Below are 16,026 nucleotides of genomic sequence, written 5' to 3' on the forward strand. Positions count from 1 at the left end.
CTCACACACACACACACACACACACACACACACACACACACACACACACACACTATACCTACTGAGATATATAATGATACCTAGATCATTATAGCGGCATTTTCTATGGGATCAGACATTTCTGCTAAAGTGAGGGCCACTTGAAAGAACAAGTTCCTCCTGTCTATAAAAGCATCATTTTAAATAATGCCAGTAACAAACAACCAAACTGCAGTTAAAATGGCTGTAACACCAAAATACATTTCCATTGGAAAGGTTATAAAAATAGACCATCAAGTACGAGCGTGGCATACAGCTACAGTAGAACAGATCATTTATCACTTAAAAAGACCTTCAAATTTATCGACCACACACACACTGTGCTCTGGATCAAAGTTTATTGTGATTTCATCTAATCTGCATTTCACCTCACACAGTAATCACATGGTATAAACAGCCATGACTGCACCAAAGCCAAGACTTCAGCAGATGCCGGGCACATTCACAAGAAAATGAACAACCCAACAAGCTCAGTAAGACACATGAAGTGCTCTACGCCATGACTATAGGCACAAGATCAGCAGTTAACATGTTAACCATCTGTTTGTTAAGTGTTATCTATATAGTTACAGTAATATCGGTGAGAGCTCTTACTACTATTTTCACTCTGCACACAGGGTAAGTTTCCTCACAAAACACACACTGGCTAACACAAACTTACACTGTCCCAACCAGGTGAGACATGATAAAGCAATACATTTTGTTGTTGTTGTCCTAACCAGCCATGACCATGGCAAGCCAAATTGATTGTTAATCATGTGCAGTACATGATTTATAGATATCTATAATTCAATCCTCACTAGTTAAAATGCAGATTCTTGATATCAACAATGTTATTACTAATAGAGAAAGTGCTAATTTTTATATTAGTAATAACATTTGAACGGGGAAAAACGCTTATTCTTATATATTATGGCTGTCGATTTAATGCGTTAATTCAGTGCGATTAATTTTACAAAAAATAACGCATTAATTTCTAAAATATATATATATATATTATTTTTTTATATTTAAAGATAACTATGTATAATTATTTCATCATTATATATAGAATTATTGTTATATGAGGGGCTTTCTCAGCATATATTTGTATATGCGATTAATTAATCGGGACACCATGTAATTAATTTGATTAAAAAGTTTAATCGATTGACAGCCCATATATATAACTAATTACTTGCGTAAATAAACATTCTTAATATCAAAATGGAATTTCAACTAGTAAAAGCCACACTTTTTGATATCTGTATGTTCAAAAGTAAACAATTTACAATTTGTCATTCACTCTGTTCAAAATGCAATAACAGATGTTTATAATTAATTTCTTACTAGTTAAAATTAGAAACACATACATTAGCGATGTCCTTCTTACCAATAAAAATGATAATATTTTATATCAATAGTGCAAATGTCCAGTAAGGTTCCATTCGTTAACATTAGTTAATGCATTAGGTATATCATGAACAAACTATTAATACATTTTTTACAGCATTAATTCATATTTGTTTATGTTAGTTAATAAAAATACAATTGTTCATTGATAGTTTATGTTAGTCCATAGTGCATTAACTAATGTTAACAAATACAACTTTTAATTTAAAAATGCATTAGTATATGTTGAAATTAACATTAACTACAATTAATAAATGCTTCAGTATTGCTCATTATTAGTTCATGTTAACTAATGTTAACAAAAGGATCCTTATTGTACAGTGTAACCTAAAATTGCTTATGTTTGATATCTGAAATTAGTTTTTCACTAGTGATAATGTTAATTTTAGATATGTATAATGTGATTGAAAGCCGTTTTCATAATCTTTAATTATCATTTGATTTATTGATATCTGACATACTTTTTTAGATGTCTGAAATACCGCTTCTTACATGTTGATGACATGAAATTACATGAAATAAATTAACAGATATAAATGTGAGAATTTTTACTAGTTGTAATACAATTGTTGATAACAGTAATGGATGTACTCACAATGTAATTATTGATATTAAAAAAATAGCATTTTTACTAGTAAAAAGTACAAAGCTGATATTTTTATTTGGAATTTGAACGGGCTAGAAATTAATTATAGATGTCTGTAATTATGTTTTAAAAAGGAGTAAATAACAGATCATTTCACTAGTAGAAATATAATTTTTGTAATCAAGAATGGGTATTTCTGAGATTGACGTCATATTTTATATCAAGAATGATATAGTGCAAATCTTATTTAGGCTACTGACATTAAAAATTCCATTGTGATGTTGAGCATTTTAACTAGTGAAAAGTTTATTGCAGATATCGACTCGGTTACTAACGTAACCTCGGTTCCCTGAGAGGAGGGAACGAGTATTGCGTAAGTAGCTTACGCTATGGGAAACTCCGTTTCTCGAGAAATATTGAAGTCTTTATGTAAAACGCATTGCAGCTGCACAGCAGACAGCAATGAGCGAGGCAGCTCGGTCATTGGCTGTGCTACGGCAACTTGCTCGAACCAATGACGGGGCGACTCTGAACGCGCGACCAATGAGCGCGCTTCACGCCCGCGCGCTCAGAGCCTGCCAAGATTGCCGTGGCTAAGGCTATATATTAGGCGCCCCGTCATGAGAGTTCTTTAGGTTCAATCGACTGAAGCGACTGACCAAGCACAAGCACGGCAGCTTACGCAATACTCGTTCCCTCCTCTCAGGGAACCGAGGTTACGTTAGTAACCGAGTCGTTCCCTCTCGAGAGGTCTCTCCTATTGCGTAAGTAGCTTACGCTATGGGAACACCATGCAAAACGCCGTGCGTGCTGACTTCAGCTCTATAAAGCCAGAGGAAGATGCCTGAGCCTTAAAGCAAAGTGATTATTCAACGAGCCGGCCAACGGCGAGCTATATAATGGGATAAAACAGAGCCTTTGCCCCAAGGTGGCTCATGGTGGGCGCTCATTGTAAAAACATAAGCACATATCTTATGTACTGATTTTTTTACTTACTGATATGCATAAAAACCCTCTAAGTCAGTCAGAGACGGACCTTATAAGGGAGGAGATAATGCTCAGCAAATACATACTCCAGTTCATACTACAGTCAGGCTGATAGAATGTTGGAATGCCATGAGGGGACCTGTAGGTTATAAAACCTGATAAATGTCGAAGGCGAGGCCCAGCCTGCCGCCGTACAAATATCTTCAATGGGTATCCCACTCGACCACGCCCACGAGGAGGCCATGCTCCTCGTAGAGTGAGCTCTGATGCCTAAGGGGCATTGAAGGCCCTTGGCTTCATAAGCCAGCGCTATAGCATCCACTATCCAGCGCGATATTCTTTGCTTTGAAACTGCGAGACCTTTAGTGCAGCCGCCAAAGCATACGAATAATTGTTCCGTCTGTCTGAACGGGGCAGAACGTTCCAAATATACTCTGAGCGTCCTGACCGGGCAGACGATAGCGCTGCCAGAGATATAACCTGTACTCTGAAGGGTGTGGAGAGCACTTTAGGAATATACCCGTGCTTTGGCCTAAGGACAACTCTGCAGTCGTTAGGTCCAAATTCCAGGCAAGCAGCGCTTGATGACAGCGCGTGCAGGTCGCCCACTCTCCTGACTGAGGCGAGCGCCAGCAAGAGCGCAGTTTTGAGCGAGAGCTGTTTAAGGTGCACGGTTCGGAGAGGTTCAAACGGGGCACTCTTGAGTGCGTCCAGGACCGTGGCCAGGTCCCAGATCGACACCGAGGGGGGGCGAGGAGGGTTCATCCTCCTAGCGCCTCTTAGGAAACGAATGATTAGGTCATTTTTCCCTAATGAGCGTCCCTTGTCGGGATTGTGTGATGCCGCTATGGCAGCCACATAGACTTTGAGCGTGGAGGGTGTGCGGACCGCCTCCAGCAGCTCTTGCAAGAAGGCGAGTACACTTGGTATCTCGCACGATTTGGGGTTCAAGCTCTTGGTATCACACCAGTCACTGAACACTTTCCACTTTTGGGCATATAAGCGCCTCGTAGAGGGCGCTCGCGCCTCAGTGATGGTTCTCAACACTCCACTGGGGAGGTTCTCGGGAACCCGTTGAGGGGCCATGCATGAAGGGCCCACAGATCGCGGCGGGGATGAAGAATCATCCCGTTGGCCTGCCTGAGGAGGTCCAGCCTCAACGGAATCGGCCATGGGGCAGATTGCATCATCTGCATCAGTTCTGGAAACCACATCTGGTTCTTCCAGAGTGGGGCTACCAGGAGCACTGCACAGTTCACTTCCCTGATCCGACTGATGACCTGAGGTAGCATCGCGATCGGGGGAAAAGCATACAAGGGGCGGTTCGGCCAGACTTGGGCGAGCGCGTCCGTGCTTTTTGAGAAGAAAGAGGGCAGTGCGCATTTTCCCTGGAGGCGAAGAGGTCGACCTCTGCCTCGCCAAAGGTTTGCCATAACCACTGGGCCGTCAGAGGGTGGAGAGACCATTCCCCTGGGAGAACTTTGTCTCTGGACAGCATGTCCACTCCCTGGTTCAGGACGCCTGGCACATGCGCTGCTCTCAGCGAGCGCAGGTTGTGCCGTGACCATAAGATGAGCTCCCTGGCCATAGAGTGCAGGGAGCTCGACCTGAGTCCACCCTGGCGATTTATATACGATTCTACCGTCATGTTGTCCGTTCGGACCAGGACGTGTTCGTTTTTCAGGTACGGAAGCAGGGCTCTGAGAGCCAAGGCGACCGCTTTCATTTCCAGACAGTTTATATGTAGGCACTTTTCCGGGTTTGACCAAAAGCCGGAGACAGGCCTGCCCTCGTAAAGGGCCCCCCATCCTATTTTGGAGGCATCTGTCGTGATAATTTTTCTCCGTGTGTTCACGCCCAGACTCACGCCGGTTTGATACCAGTCGACGGCTTTCCAGGGCGTCAGGGCTTTTATCAGCCGTGATTCGCCCGAGCGCCACGCGTGAGTGGGGACACGCTCTTGAGCCAGCGTTGGAGAGGACGCATGTGCAACAATCCTAGCTGGAGTACAGCTGATGCCGAGGCCATGAGACCGAGCATCCTTTGGAATCGTTTGACGGGGGCGTGCGCGCCCGCTCTGAATGATGTTGCAAGGCGCCGAATAGCGAGCGCGCGCTCTGATGAAAGGCGCGCCGTCATCTGCACTGAGTCTAGCACTACACGTTCTTCCGGAGAAGACCAGTCGAGCCTGAGGTCTTCCACGGCTTTAGATAGGATGCGGACGATCTCCGAGTCCATGCTGGTGCCCGTGCTCGCGTCCGCTAATGTCGATGGCGCGGGGTCGAAGGCCGAGCCCGGCCAGTCGTCGGATGCAGCGTCAATGGAAAGGCTGTCATCCTTTTCACCGTCGTCCCCTGATGCGCCGAACGAGACCCACCGCTCTGTTGGAGGGGTGCTGGTCCGCCTGCGTGAAATGGACTGGCGGCGGGGAGTTCTCGGGTAGTGGTGAAGCACGCGGGGACTGGCCCGGCGTGACGTCACTGAATTCCGCGTGCTCTGGCGGCCTCTGTGAGCGGCGCTTTTTCTTGCACGGCTCGAACAGAGGGGATGGCAGCACGGTGGTAGCAGGCTCGCTCATGGCGGCGGCGGCGAAGCGCCAGAGCTCGGTGAGGCCCAAGGAGTCACATTCGGGGCATCCGCCTCGAGTGAGAGCAGCTTCTGCGTGGTCGGGTCCCAGGCAGCGAGTGCAGATAATGTGACGGTCCCCGTCAGGAAGAAGGCCTCTGCACGAGGCGCAGGTGGAAGGCATTTGGAACAACGCCTCGAAATTGCTCTTTTACTAAAATACAAAAGCATCGCAGAGGCGAACACTTGCAAAGTAGCTTAGCAAAGGATATCAGGGTGATGCGCGCCGGATGGCGTAGCAGAAGGCTTTGAAGGCGGCTGAAGGCGGCTTTGTCAACGGCGGGCGAAAAGACTCCAATAATCCGGAGGATCCAGCGAAGAGAAGGTCTTCGCTGAAGGAGATTAAATCTAAAGAACTCTCATGACGGGGCGCCTAATATATAGCCTTAGCCACGCCAATCTTGGCAGGCTCTGAGTGCACGGGCGTGAAGCGCGCTAATTGGTCGCGCGTTCAGAGTCGCCCCGTCATTGGTTCGAGCAAGTTGCCGCAGCACTGCCAATGACCGAGCTGCCTCGCTCATTGCTGTCTGCTGTGCAGCTGCAATGCGTTTTACATAAAGACTTCAATATTTCTCGAGAAACTGAGTTTTCCCATAGCGTAAGCTACTTACGCAATAGGAGAGACCTCTCGAGAGGGAACTATCATTCATTTCCTGCATGTGAATATATGTCAAAAGGGCTTGCCATACACGACTGCAACTTTTTGTCAGTCGCGAAGTTTTCATTTCTGATGTAGCCATGTTCACTGTAATCCTGCTCCACATAACTGTCTATTAAACATTACATGTTTCCTGTTTAGCTGTAACTGTATTACGTCGCAAAGCACCGAAAACACACCAATAGCGTTACAATCGCCAACGTTTGTTGTTGCAAATCGCTGTCAGTATGAACTTAACGTGTATTAGGACACAATGCTGGCGACATTACATAACAAATAACATGTAACTGTCGTCACAATTCACACTGAACACATAATCATATAAAGGCCAGAGTATACTTCGGTTTTCTGCGCAACGCAAATGTCGCCATCAGCACATTACTCGTCGTGCAGCCTAGTTCATCATTGGCGCATGCGCGTCCAGTTGACTAGGCTAGAGTGTATTACGAAGCAGGCGCAGTCTCGTGCATCAAACGAGAAGGAACGGCACGCGGTAAATCTTACGTATAAGCCTAAAAGTATACCCTAACCTTGAGTGCCAGTAAAATTGAGGGTACTTTCAAATGAACCTAAAAAAACTATACAAAGTCTATAAAAATGTAATTAAAAGAAAGAGCAATTATTATTGTTAAATAAAAACAAATATACAAATATCTATCGATAGTCCACACATAATTCAATAAATAAATTGGAGAGCAATTATGTTAACATAGAAAGTTAACTTGTGATATTTTGTGCTCAAGAGCTCTCGACTGTCATATAACAAAATGTTAATGGTAATAAAGTAAAATGTTAGTTATCAAACATCTGTAAAATATCAAAAAAGAAAAACTATTTTGAATAATCCTCTAGCCATTATTTAATAGTAAATGAGCGAGAAGTGACGCTAGGATCAAACTTTGAACAGCTGTTTGTTTGGACCCTTAATTCAAACTATACACATTCCAATTACTAATATTAGGAATATGTTTGAGCATAAATTTGATACATAAAATGTCATGTAAAAACTTTTTGCACAGTTTCTAAGGATATTTTGGGTTAGTCTTGGTTCACCAAGAAACAGCAGTAACATCCCTTGTACTGTTACAGAAATAGACCCACTTTCAAATACAGTGCCATGCAAAAGTATTCAGACCCCTGAACAATTCTCTCATATTATCGAATTACAAAAAATACACAGAAATTTCATTCGAATTGATATTTTATTTTAAAACACTGAAACACAAAATCAATTATTCTAAGGTGAATTTGTATTAAAAATACAAAACTGAAATATCTTGCTTGCATAAGTATTCAACCCCCACACATTAATATTTGATCGAGCCACCTTTTGCTGCAATAACTGCTTAAAGTATTTTGGGGTACATATGTACCAGCTTTGCACACGGCAAGTGACTTTGGCCCATTCTTCTTGGCAGATTTGCTCCAGGTTGTTCAGGTTGGTTGGGTGATGCTTGTGGACTGCACTTTTCGAATAGTGCCACAGATTCTCAGTAGGATTGAGATCAGGACTTTGACTGGCCCACTGTAGGACATTTATCATTTTGTTCTTGAGTCACTCCAATGTTGCTTTGGCCTTGTGCTTGGGATCATTGTCATGCTGAAGGTGAATTTCCTCCCAAGCTTCAGTTTTTTAACAGACTGAAGCAGGTTCTCTTTCAGTTTTATCCCTATATTTTGCTCTACCCATTCTTCCTTTAACTCTAACAGTCCCTGCTGATGAGAAGCATCCCTACAGCATGATGCTTCCACCACCATACTTCACTGTAGGGATGTTGTGTCTTGAGACATAGGAAGAGTTAGGTTTGCGCCACACAGCGCTTTGAGTTTTGGCCAAAAAGCTCTATCTTGGTCTCATCGGACTACAAAACCTTCTTCCACATCGCAGCTGGGTCCCTCCACATGCTTTCTGGTAAACTCCAGACGTGCTTTCAGATGGTACATTTTGAGTAACGGCTTCTTTCTTGCCACCCGCCCATACAGGCCAGTGTTATGCAGTGCTCTAGATATGGCAGACTGGTGCACCATTACTCAACTCCCAGCCACTTAAAAGTGATTGTTGGCCTCTCTGTGGCTTCTCTCTCAAGTCTCCTTTTGTTAGAGCACTGAATTTTGAGGAACGGCCTTTTCTTGGCAGTGCCTGTGTGGTGCAGCTTCCACTTCCTGATTATTGATCTAATTGTGCTCACTGGGATATTCAAACATTTGGATATTATTTTGTACCCTTTCCCTAATCTATGCATTTGTATTACTTTATCTCTAACTTCTGTGGAATGCTCTTTGGTCTTCATTTTCCTTTAGATTCACAGCCTGACCAATGATCCTTCAACAATGGGTTTTCATCCAGAAAATGTGATTGCAACTTTAATTATTCACAGGTGGATGTCAATGGTAAAGCAATTGTGTCCTTGTTAGGGCAATTTCTTTCATCGTTGTAACCTGGCAGCTTCTACAGCACAGGGGTTGAATACTTATGCAAGCCAGATATTTCAGCTTTTAAATTAATAGAACCAATATAGAACCAATGTTACCTATAAATAACAGATTTTGAGTTCCAGTGTTTTAAAATAAAATATCAAACAGAATGAAATTTAATTGCACCATTTGTCATTCAATAACATGAGATAATTGGTCAGGGGTCTGAATAATTTTGCAAGGCACTGCATGTTGCAAATGTAACTATTCCAAATACAACATTTGGGTATGCCAGCAGAATGCTTAGGCATTGTCAGAGTTCATCATTTATGCATCATTCTGACATATTTTGAATTAGATAGATGTCAGTAAATCATTTATAAATACCATTTAAGCTGTTCTAGTGGAGATATCGCCAGTTATTTCCTGCGGACGCACATAAAAAAGACAGAAATGTATAAACATGAATTCTATAAATGTCAATTCAAACTAAATTATAATGAAAGCCTGAGTTATTATAGAAATGTTTAAAATATGTGACCTACTCTTTAACCAAGAAACACATTCAGTTTTATGCACTATGTAAAAAGGAAAGCATTTGAAATGAATTATCTCAGCCAACATTTAAAAGGTTGCATCTCTATAACGGTTTGGAGAAGAAATGCAATTCATTCGTTAGAAAGCTGCAATGTTCCCTTTTGCTTTAGTGCATAAAAGTAAATGACTGGTTACTTGATTACAATGTCCATTATTTCATATGAAACTTTCACATCAAACATTCGCATTTTATGTTCTGAAATGACCTAAAATGCAGTAAGTGCTCTTTGAAATGCTTTAAAGACAACAAACACTAAAATGAATCAAACAAATAAAATAACACTATTATTAAAAGAAACATGATAAAGATCAAATGTCATTTTGAGTTTTCCACCACCAAATATCAAAGCTCTTAAATCAGTGGACACATGTGCGGGCATTTTTTGTCCTCTCATAGGTAAGAGTACTAGTTGAGTTTTCTCTGGCTGAGGGAGCGCTGGTATGATTGCGCAGACAGCTGCTGTTGTTGGTATGGAGTCTGACACATGACGCCCATGGCACTGTTCTTCTGCAGGAGACTCAACGAGGCCGAGTACGGCCCAGCGGTGCGCTTGTGATGGATCGAGGACGAGGAGGAACTGGCTGAATTGTGCAACTGGTCGACTGCCTGTGATACGGAGGCCAGGGCTGCAGACGCTGGGTAAGCGTAGAGGCTGGAGGCGGATCCGAAGAGTGCCGCTTCGTGTAGCCTGTAGTGGGAGGGGCCTGTAGGAGGGTAGGTGGACTGGCGTCTACGGGACCTGCCCCCCGAGCGGTCGTGAGATGACATCATTGACTGCTGCGCCTGCATGGGTGGGGCGAGTCAACGAATGTGTGGAATAAACAGGATAGCACCAGGAAACGGTTTAGAATTGTTTTTGTTTTGTCTCATGAGAAAAAGTAAATGTAGCTTTCCTGATGCAAAAACCAAATGGCACAATGTTGTAGTTGGCCTTTCCCAGTATTTGCTAAGGTGTTCCGAATATTTTTTCCGGCCATTGCTAGGGTGATCTGCATGGCAGCTAAGGTGTTCAGAATGGTAGCAAAGTTGTTTCTTACTGGCCTAATGCATGACATTTTGGTCCCTAGATAGAAATTTACTATCAGATCTCTTCTAATGATGTGAGGTTCTATTGATGTCCTTCACACAAATGGTGTGGGAAGTGTTTAAAACTTAGTTTTAGTGTTTTTTTTATTTTTTTTAATGCCTAATCCCTAGTATGAGCAACAGAAATAGTGATGCTTAAAGAAATTAGGTATAAATGTAACTTAAAACTTTGGAGCTGTTCAGTCTTACCTGGCTGAGGTTTAGAGGCTGAGATCTGTTAGATGCTGCCCTCTGATGCTGGTCACCGCTGAACTGCGAGTAAGCTTTCTTTGATTTTCCCGAACTATTCGAATTTTGCTCTGAAAATACAGAAATAATATATTAAAAGTGATATCATGGAAAAAAAGTATTGTCCTGGCTCTTTTAAAATAAGAGATCAATCTACTCAAGCAATCTCAACACAAATATTTGAAAAATATTCAAAAATAGTCATGGTTTTGATGTCACAAACATGAGGACATCCACATACGACCACCTATATTTACAGCAAATATTAATGCAAATTGAGAGTTGAGCAACTTGTTTTCATATGCAAAGAAGGGCTACTGGGCTGAGTAACTAAATTCTGAGTTTTACCTTAAATATTACCAAAATTCAAATTGAAAACTGACGTTGTTTCCTTACATATAACCCATACAGCACCGTGTTAAATTATTGCAAAGAACATTCCTGGCTGTTAAAAAAAAAAGAAAAAAAAAAGAGCATTCCATTTTAAACTAATGTACCTGAAATAATAAATAAATCATAAGTTTATTCATATTCTTAATTAAGTAAAAAGTAAAACAAGGGGAGGAAACCGCTTCAGTAGACAGTTAGTTCTATGTACACGTGGTGTTGGTGCTACTACCCCAGACTCAAGCTTTATAAACTGGTGCTTTCCTGGCAAAGCATTTAAAAAAAAAAACATTGATGAATCTGATAAACGCTGATAAGAGAGGAAGACACAATGACCAAAGACCTCCACCTAAGGGGCTTTTCACACCGAGAGCTTTTGCAACCATCCAGTTTACCACTTGTTTTCTATGTTAATATGGTCTAGATGAACATCTATGGTTGTATCCCCGTGCTTCGTTGTTTATGCAGCATCTCGTGCAGGAGTGCTGTGTGTTTATTAGATGCTGTGTCAAGTCAAAGAACTTCTTCAACCTTTAAAATGCATCTTGAGACACCTGCTTTCTGTTAAATTGTATTTGTTTTGCTGCATCTAGCCTTTTTTAGTGCAAGAATGCGATCGGCCTGAAGTCACTGTCAGTGCTTGGTACAGATCCAAAATTCGAATTAATTTTCGAATGTGCTTTGTTTTCTTAAATTGTTATTTGACAGCACTAATGCAAAGAGGCAAGCAAATCATATCAGAGGTAATTTACAAGTAGACGTCTTAAAGGTGCAGTAGCAAAAACAGCCTGATTCATTTTAAGTGTAATATAAAGAGTTAAAAATGGTTGTTTAAAAATTATAAAAAAATTATATTGTTGGTGCCAGAACCAGTGTCTAACATTACAAGTAAACTTTATGGAAAGAGCTACAAAATTGTCCAATATGGCTCCTAACAAAACCAAAGCCACCCACCCCCCTCCACAAACCAAAACAAAACTAAACAAAATAAATTAAAACCAAACAAAAAGCAAATCAAACTAATAATAATACTATAAAAACTATAAGCACAAAACAACTCTAAGAGAGTGGTTTGAAAATGGTAGTTTAAAACTAAATTATGTTGTTGGTGCAAGACACTTTGACTGACGCTATAATTACATTTCAAGCAACAAGTCACAAAAAAGTAGAATATGGGCCCAAGCAAACAAAAAAACAACACCCAAACAATTTAATAAAAATTTTATAAATACAACCAGCACAAAACCAAAAAGACAATCAAAAACAAAACCAAACTAAACAAAAAAACAACACAAAACAAAACCAAAACAAGTGCAAACTAAAACAAAACAGCACAAAACAAAATCAAAACAAGTGCAAACTAAAACAAAACAGCACAAAACAAAATCAAAACAAGTGCAAACTAAAACAAAACAGCACAAAACAAAAAAAAAACCAATCCAAACAAATACAACATAACATCGAAACAAATAAAAAAAAAAACACATAAACACACATAGTTCAGCCACTCTTACTAACCTGTTGATGCTCCATCCCAGAGCTGTGTCTTCACTGAGGGCATGACCACAGCCAGAGATTTGGAGGAGTGCTGCGTTTTGTTCCCTTTAAAGTCAGGGAGGCGTTTGGGGCTGAAAGGAGTGCTGATGGAGGAGTCTGAATCCTGGGAGTCATGAACAGTCACACAGCTGATCACGTTTGCACGCTGGTTCACACTACAGCAGCCACACAAGAGAAAACAACACTAAAGATCACAATATTGAGCTCATAATGACATTTCTGAAGTAGATGCTAAGTGCGCAGACCTTAAGCCTCATCCTATCTAGTTGCAATGCAATAAAATGACAAATCACATCATCATCCATGTTTAAAGGATAGTTCATGCCAGTTCACCCACATGCCATCCCAGATATGTATGACTTACTGTCTTCTGCAGAACACAAACAGGGTTTTTAGAAGAATATCTCAGCTCTGTTGGTCTATTCCATGCAGGTGTATGTTGACCAAATCTTTGAAGGCCAAAAAGGCAGTTAAAAGTAATCCATACGACTCCAGTGGTTTAATCCATGTCTTCAGAAGTGATATGATAGGTGTGGGTGAGAAACAGATCAATATTTAAGTCATTCTTTGTGCATATCGCCACCTACTGGGTAGGGATGAGAATTTATAGTAAAAAAGGACTTAACAATTGATCTGTTTCTCCCCCACACTTATATAATCACTTCAGAAGATATGGATTTAACCATCTGGAGTCATATGGATTACTTCTATGAGGCTTTTATCTTCTTTTGGAGCTTCTGGCCTCCATTCACTTGCATTATATGGACTCAGAGAGCTGAGATATTCTTCTAAAAATATTTGTTTGTGTTCTGCTGAAGAAAGAAAGTCGTACACATCAGGGATGGCATGAGGGTGAGTAAATCATGAGAGAATTTTCATTTTTGGGTAAACTGTTCCTTTAATAGTAGTTTCGTCCTATCCAGACATGACTGTTAACTTTGTAGCACATCAAGACATTTTGACAGATGTTTCTATTTTTGGAGTGACACACTGTGTCTTACCTCTCACAGTGAAATGTCATTGGTCCAAAAAACTACTCCTGCTGTGATTTTGAGGCAGAGCAATTTATCGTTTTGCTTCTAGCTGAATGTGTAACCTTTAAGGGTTCTTTACTACACTTTTTATGCTAAAGCTCACCCAAACACTGTACTTGCTTTTCATTTTGACTATAATGTTAAATGTTATGATATAATGATAAAGTTAGCGTCATCAAATTTGAGAGAATTTCATTGTAACTTCAGGAATTTCTTCGCATGGCTAGTGAAAAAAAACAAGAAAATAATAAACAATACATATTATTTATAAGGATCATATAGTATATAAATCTAGTATGAAGACTTTTGGATTTTGTGATGTAAAAGTGATGACACCTTATAGGTGGAATCTTCCTGTCATCCTCATCCTCCGTATCACTGTGGATGGTGATAATGCTGACAGCTGGGCTGGGCGTGTCGCAGATGACGATTGGCTGGGACGCATCACCGCAGTTATGCACCACAGAAAGAATTGGATGCAGGGACTTCATGGGCCTGCAAGATATATAGTTAATTTTGTTATTTAAAAAAGCAACCTTAAACTAAACAACATCCCACCCAACGGAATTCAAATACATCGTTTAAGTAAATAATAATATCATCAATGAAATGATCTATAAAACACTGTTTAAAAGGTCATTCAAACCTTTATTATTTTAATAATACAGATTATCTACATTACCAATGTTTATAGTTTTATACTTAGGTTTGAATATACAGTATATTAACAATTACTTTCTTATTACAAATCAGGAGATAGAATACATTCTTAATCAAGACTTATTCAGAGTGTTACCTGGCTCTGCTCTCAGCATGACGACCTTTTGACCTCTTGACCTTGCTCTGTTGCGTGCGACTGTTGGCTGGTCCTGTGTGGGAGATCTGTGTGTTCACATTACGCCCCTGTGTAGTGCCCTGCTGCGTCCCGTCGCACTGACCTCCATGTCGACTCCTGGCAGAGAACATTAAATGCATGCTGTGTTGAGAAGCATAACTCGATAATAGCTCTTCAGGAATAATATTTTGCATATTTAGATTAGTTTCACTGCGGAGACATGTAGAACTAATATTCCAAATGACTTCCATGGCTTACCACAAGATTCTCTCTCTCTTTCTCTCTTATATATATATATATACACACACACAATATATGAATAAAGTTGGAAACAATAGGAACAGCTATGGCAAATATTCCAAATTGTATTATTTGGTCTATATCACATATATATCATCATATGGGGTGGGTAAAAATATGAATTTTCCAAAGCATTGAAATCTTCATTTGAACAGTTCTAATATCGATTCTTATATCCTAAGATAGATGAGAGTAAATCACTAGCAAATGTGGCAAAGGTTTGTGCTATGTCACTACAAACACCTGTAATTAGACACTGGCTGGTAAATGTTCAGATATCACTTGCCAGTGATTAAGTAGTAAAGGGGTGAAGAAGTTTAGCATTGAGATCTTTTCACTGTGTTGTGAGTAGAAGTTTGGTTTGACTCGTTCCGTGTAATGCATGTCCAAAAATGAGATCTCCAAAATCCATAATGTCTCTTTTAAAACCCTTTCTGTTCTTTACAGTCCGTTGTTGACCAAAAACAAGAAAAATAGAAACATTTAATTTGAATCCCACATAGCACGGATGTGCTAAAGAACCCATGCAACTCCTCTCACTGAACTGCCAGTATTCTTAAAGAGACAGTATTGTTTAGCACAAGTCAATGTAAATACTAGGGCTGTCACGATTATGAAATTTGGCTGATGATTAATTGTCAAACAAATAATTGCAATAATGATGATTAATTGTCTGTTTTAAGGCTATGATGATTACTTGTCTCTTTTGGGGCTTTCACGATTAATTGTCATATAAATTGTCATATTTAATATTTAACTTCAAATATATAAATCGAGATGTATGATTTCCTTTTAAGGCTTTAAAAACTTATGAATGATATGAAAAAATATTTATTTTTGGTCAACTTTAATTTTGGTCAGTTTTACATTTACACTGTTGTTTTCGGAACTTACACTATGTATATTATATTTTATATATTTGTATTATACTTGTATTACATTATGCAATAGTTAAATATTTCTTTCCTAATTTCTTCACTTTCACACTTTATTTTAAGGCTCTTGGATTAAACCCACAAGCCCTTATTTCTCATGAAGCAAAACCTTCCAAATTTAGTTTTATTATTTTGTCACTCCACAGAAATAGAGTAAGCATGCGTCTCCTCTGTGTCATTGCGTGAGATTAACACAAGTGAAGCTGTGACACTTTGTGCTCACTATAAATATATATTTATTTGTTTATATTTTCGTGGGAGTTTGGCGCGAGCCTCTGCTGACAGTGCGTGCATCAGAGCACTTGAGAAGTGGTTCACATGCTTTTCCGGACAGGAGCTGCTCTGGTTTACATCTGCAGTGCAG

The 16,026-nt window shown here is 40.3% G+C and overlaps 1 protein-coding gene across 1 annotated transcript in view; it reads right to left on the minus strand.

Annotated features, from left to right (window-relative positions):
• Positions 1–6,215: 6,215 nt before the first annotated feature.
• Positions 6,216–16,026, minus strand: part of LOC127628814 (homeodomain-interacting protein kinase 1-like) — a 30,216-nt gene continuing 20,405 nt past the window's right edge. The window contains exons 12-16 of the mRNA XM_052105725.1: positions 14,389–14,544; positions 13,929–14,087; positions 12,520–12,713; positions 10,576–10,685; positions 6,216–10,083 (exon numbers count right to left, since the gene is read on the minus strand). Coding sequence (XP_051961685.1) covers positions 9,706–10,083; positions 10,576–10,685; positions 12,520–12,713; positions 13,929–14,087; positions 14,389–14,544 — 997 coding nt within the window. The 3' untranslated portion in view covers positions 6,216–9,705. The remainder of the gene's footprint in view (positions 10,084–10,575; positions 10,686–12,519; positions 12,714–13,928; positions 14,088–14,388; positions 14,545–16,026) is intronic.

This window comes from Xyrauchen texanus, chromosome 35 (genome assembly GCF_025860055.1).
Source record: "Xyrauchen texanus isolate HMW12.3.18 chromosome 35, RBS_HiC_50CHRs, whole genome shotgun sequence".
In the NCBI taxonomy this organism is placed as follows: domain Eukaryota; kingdom Metazoa; phylum Chordata; class Actinopteri; order Cypriniformes; family Catostomidae; genus Xyrauchen; species Xyrauchen texanus.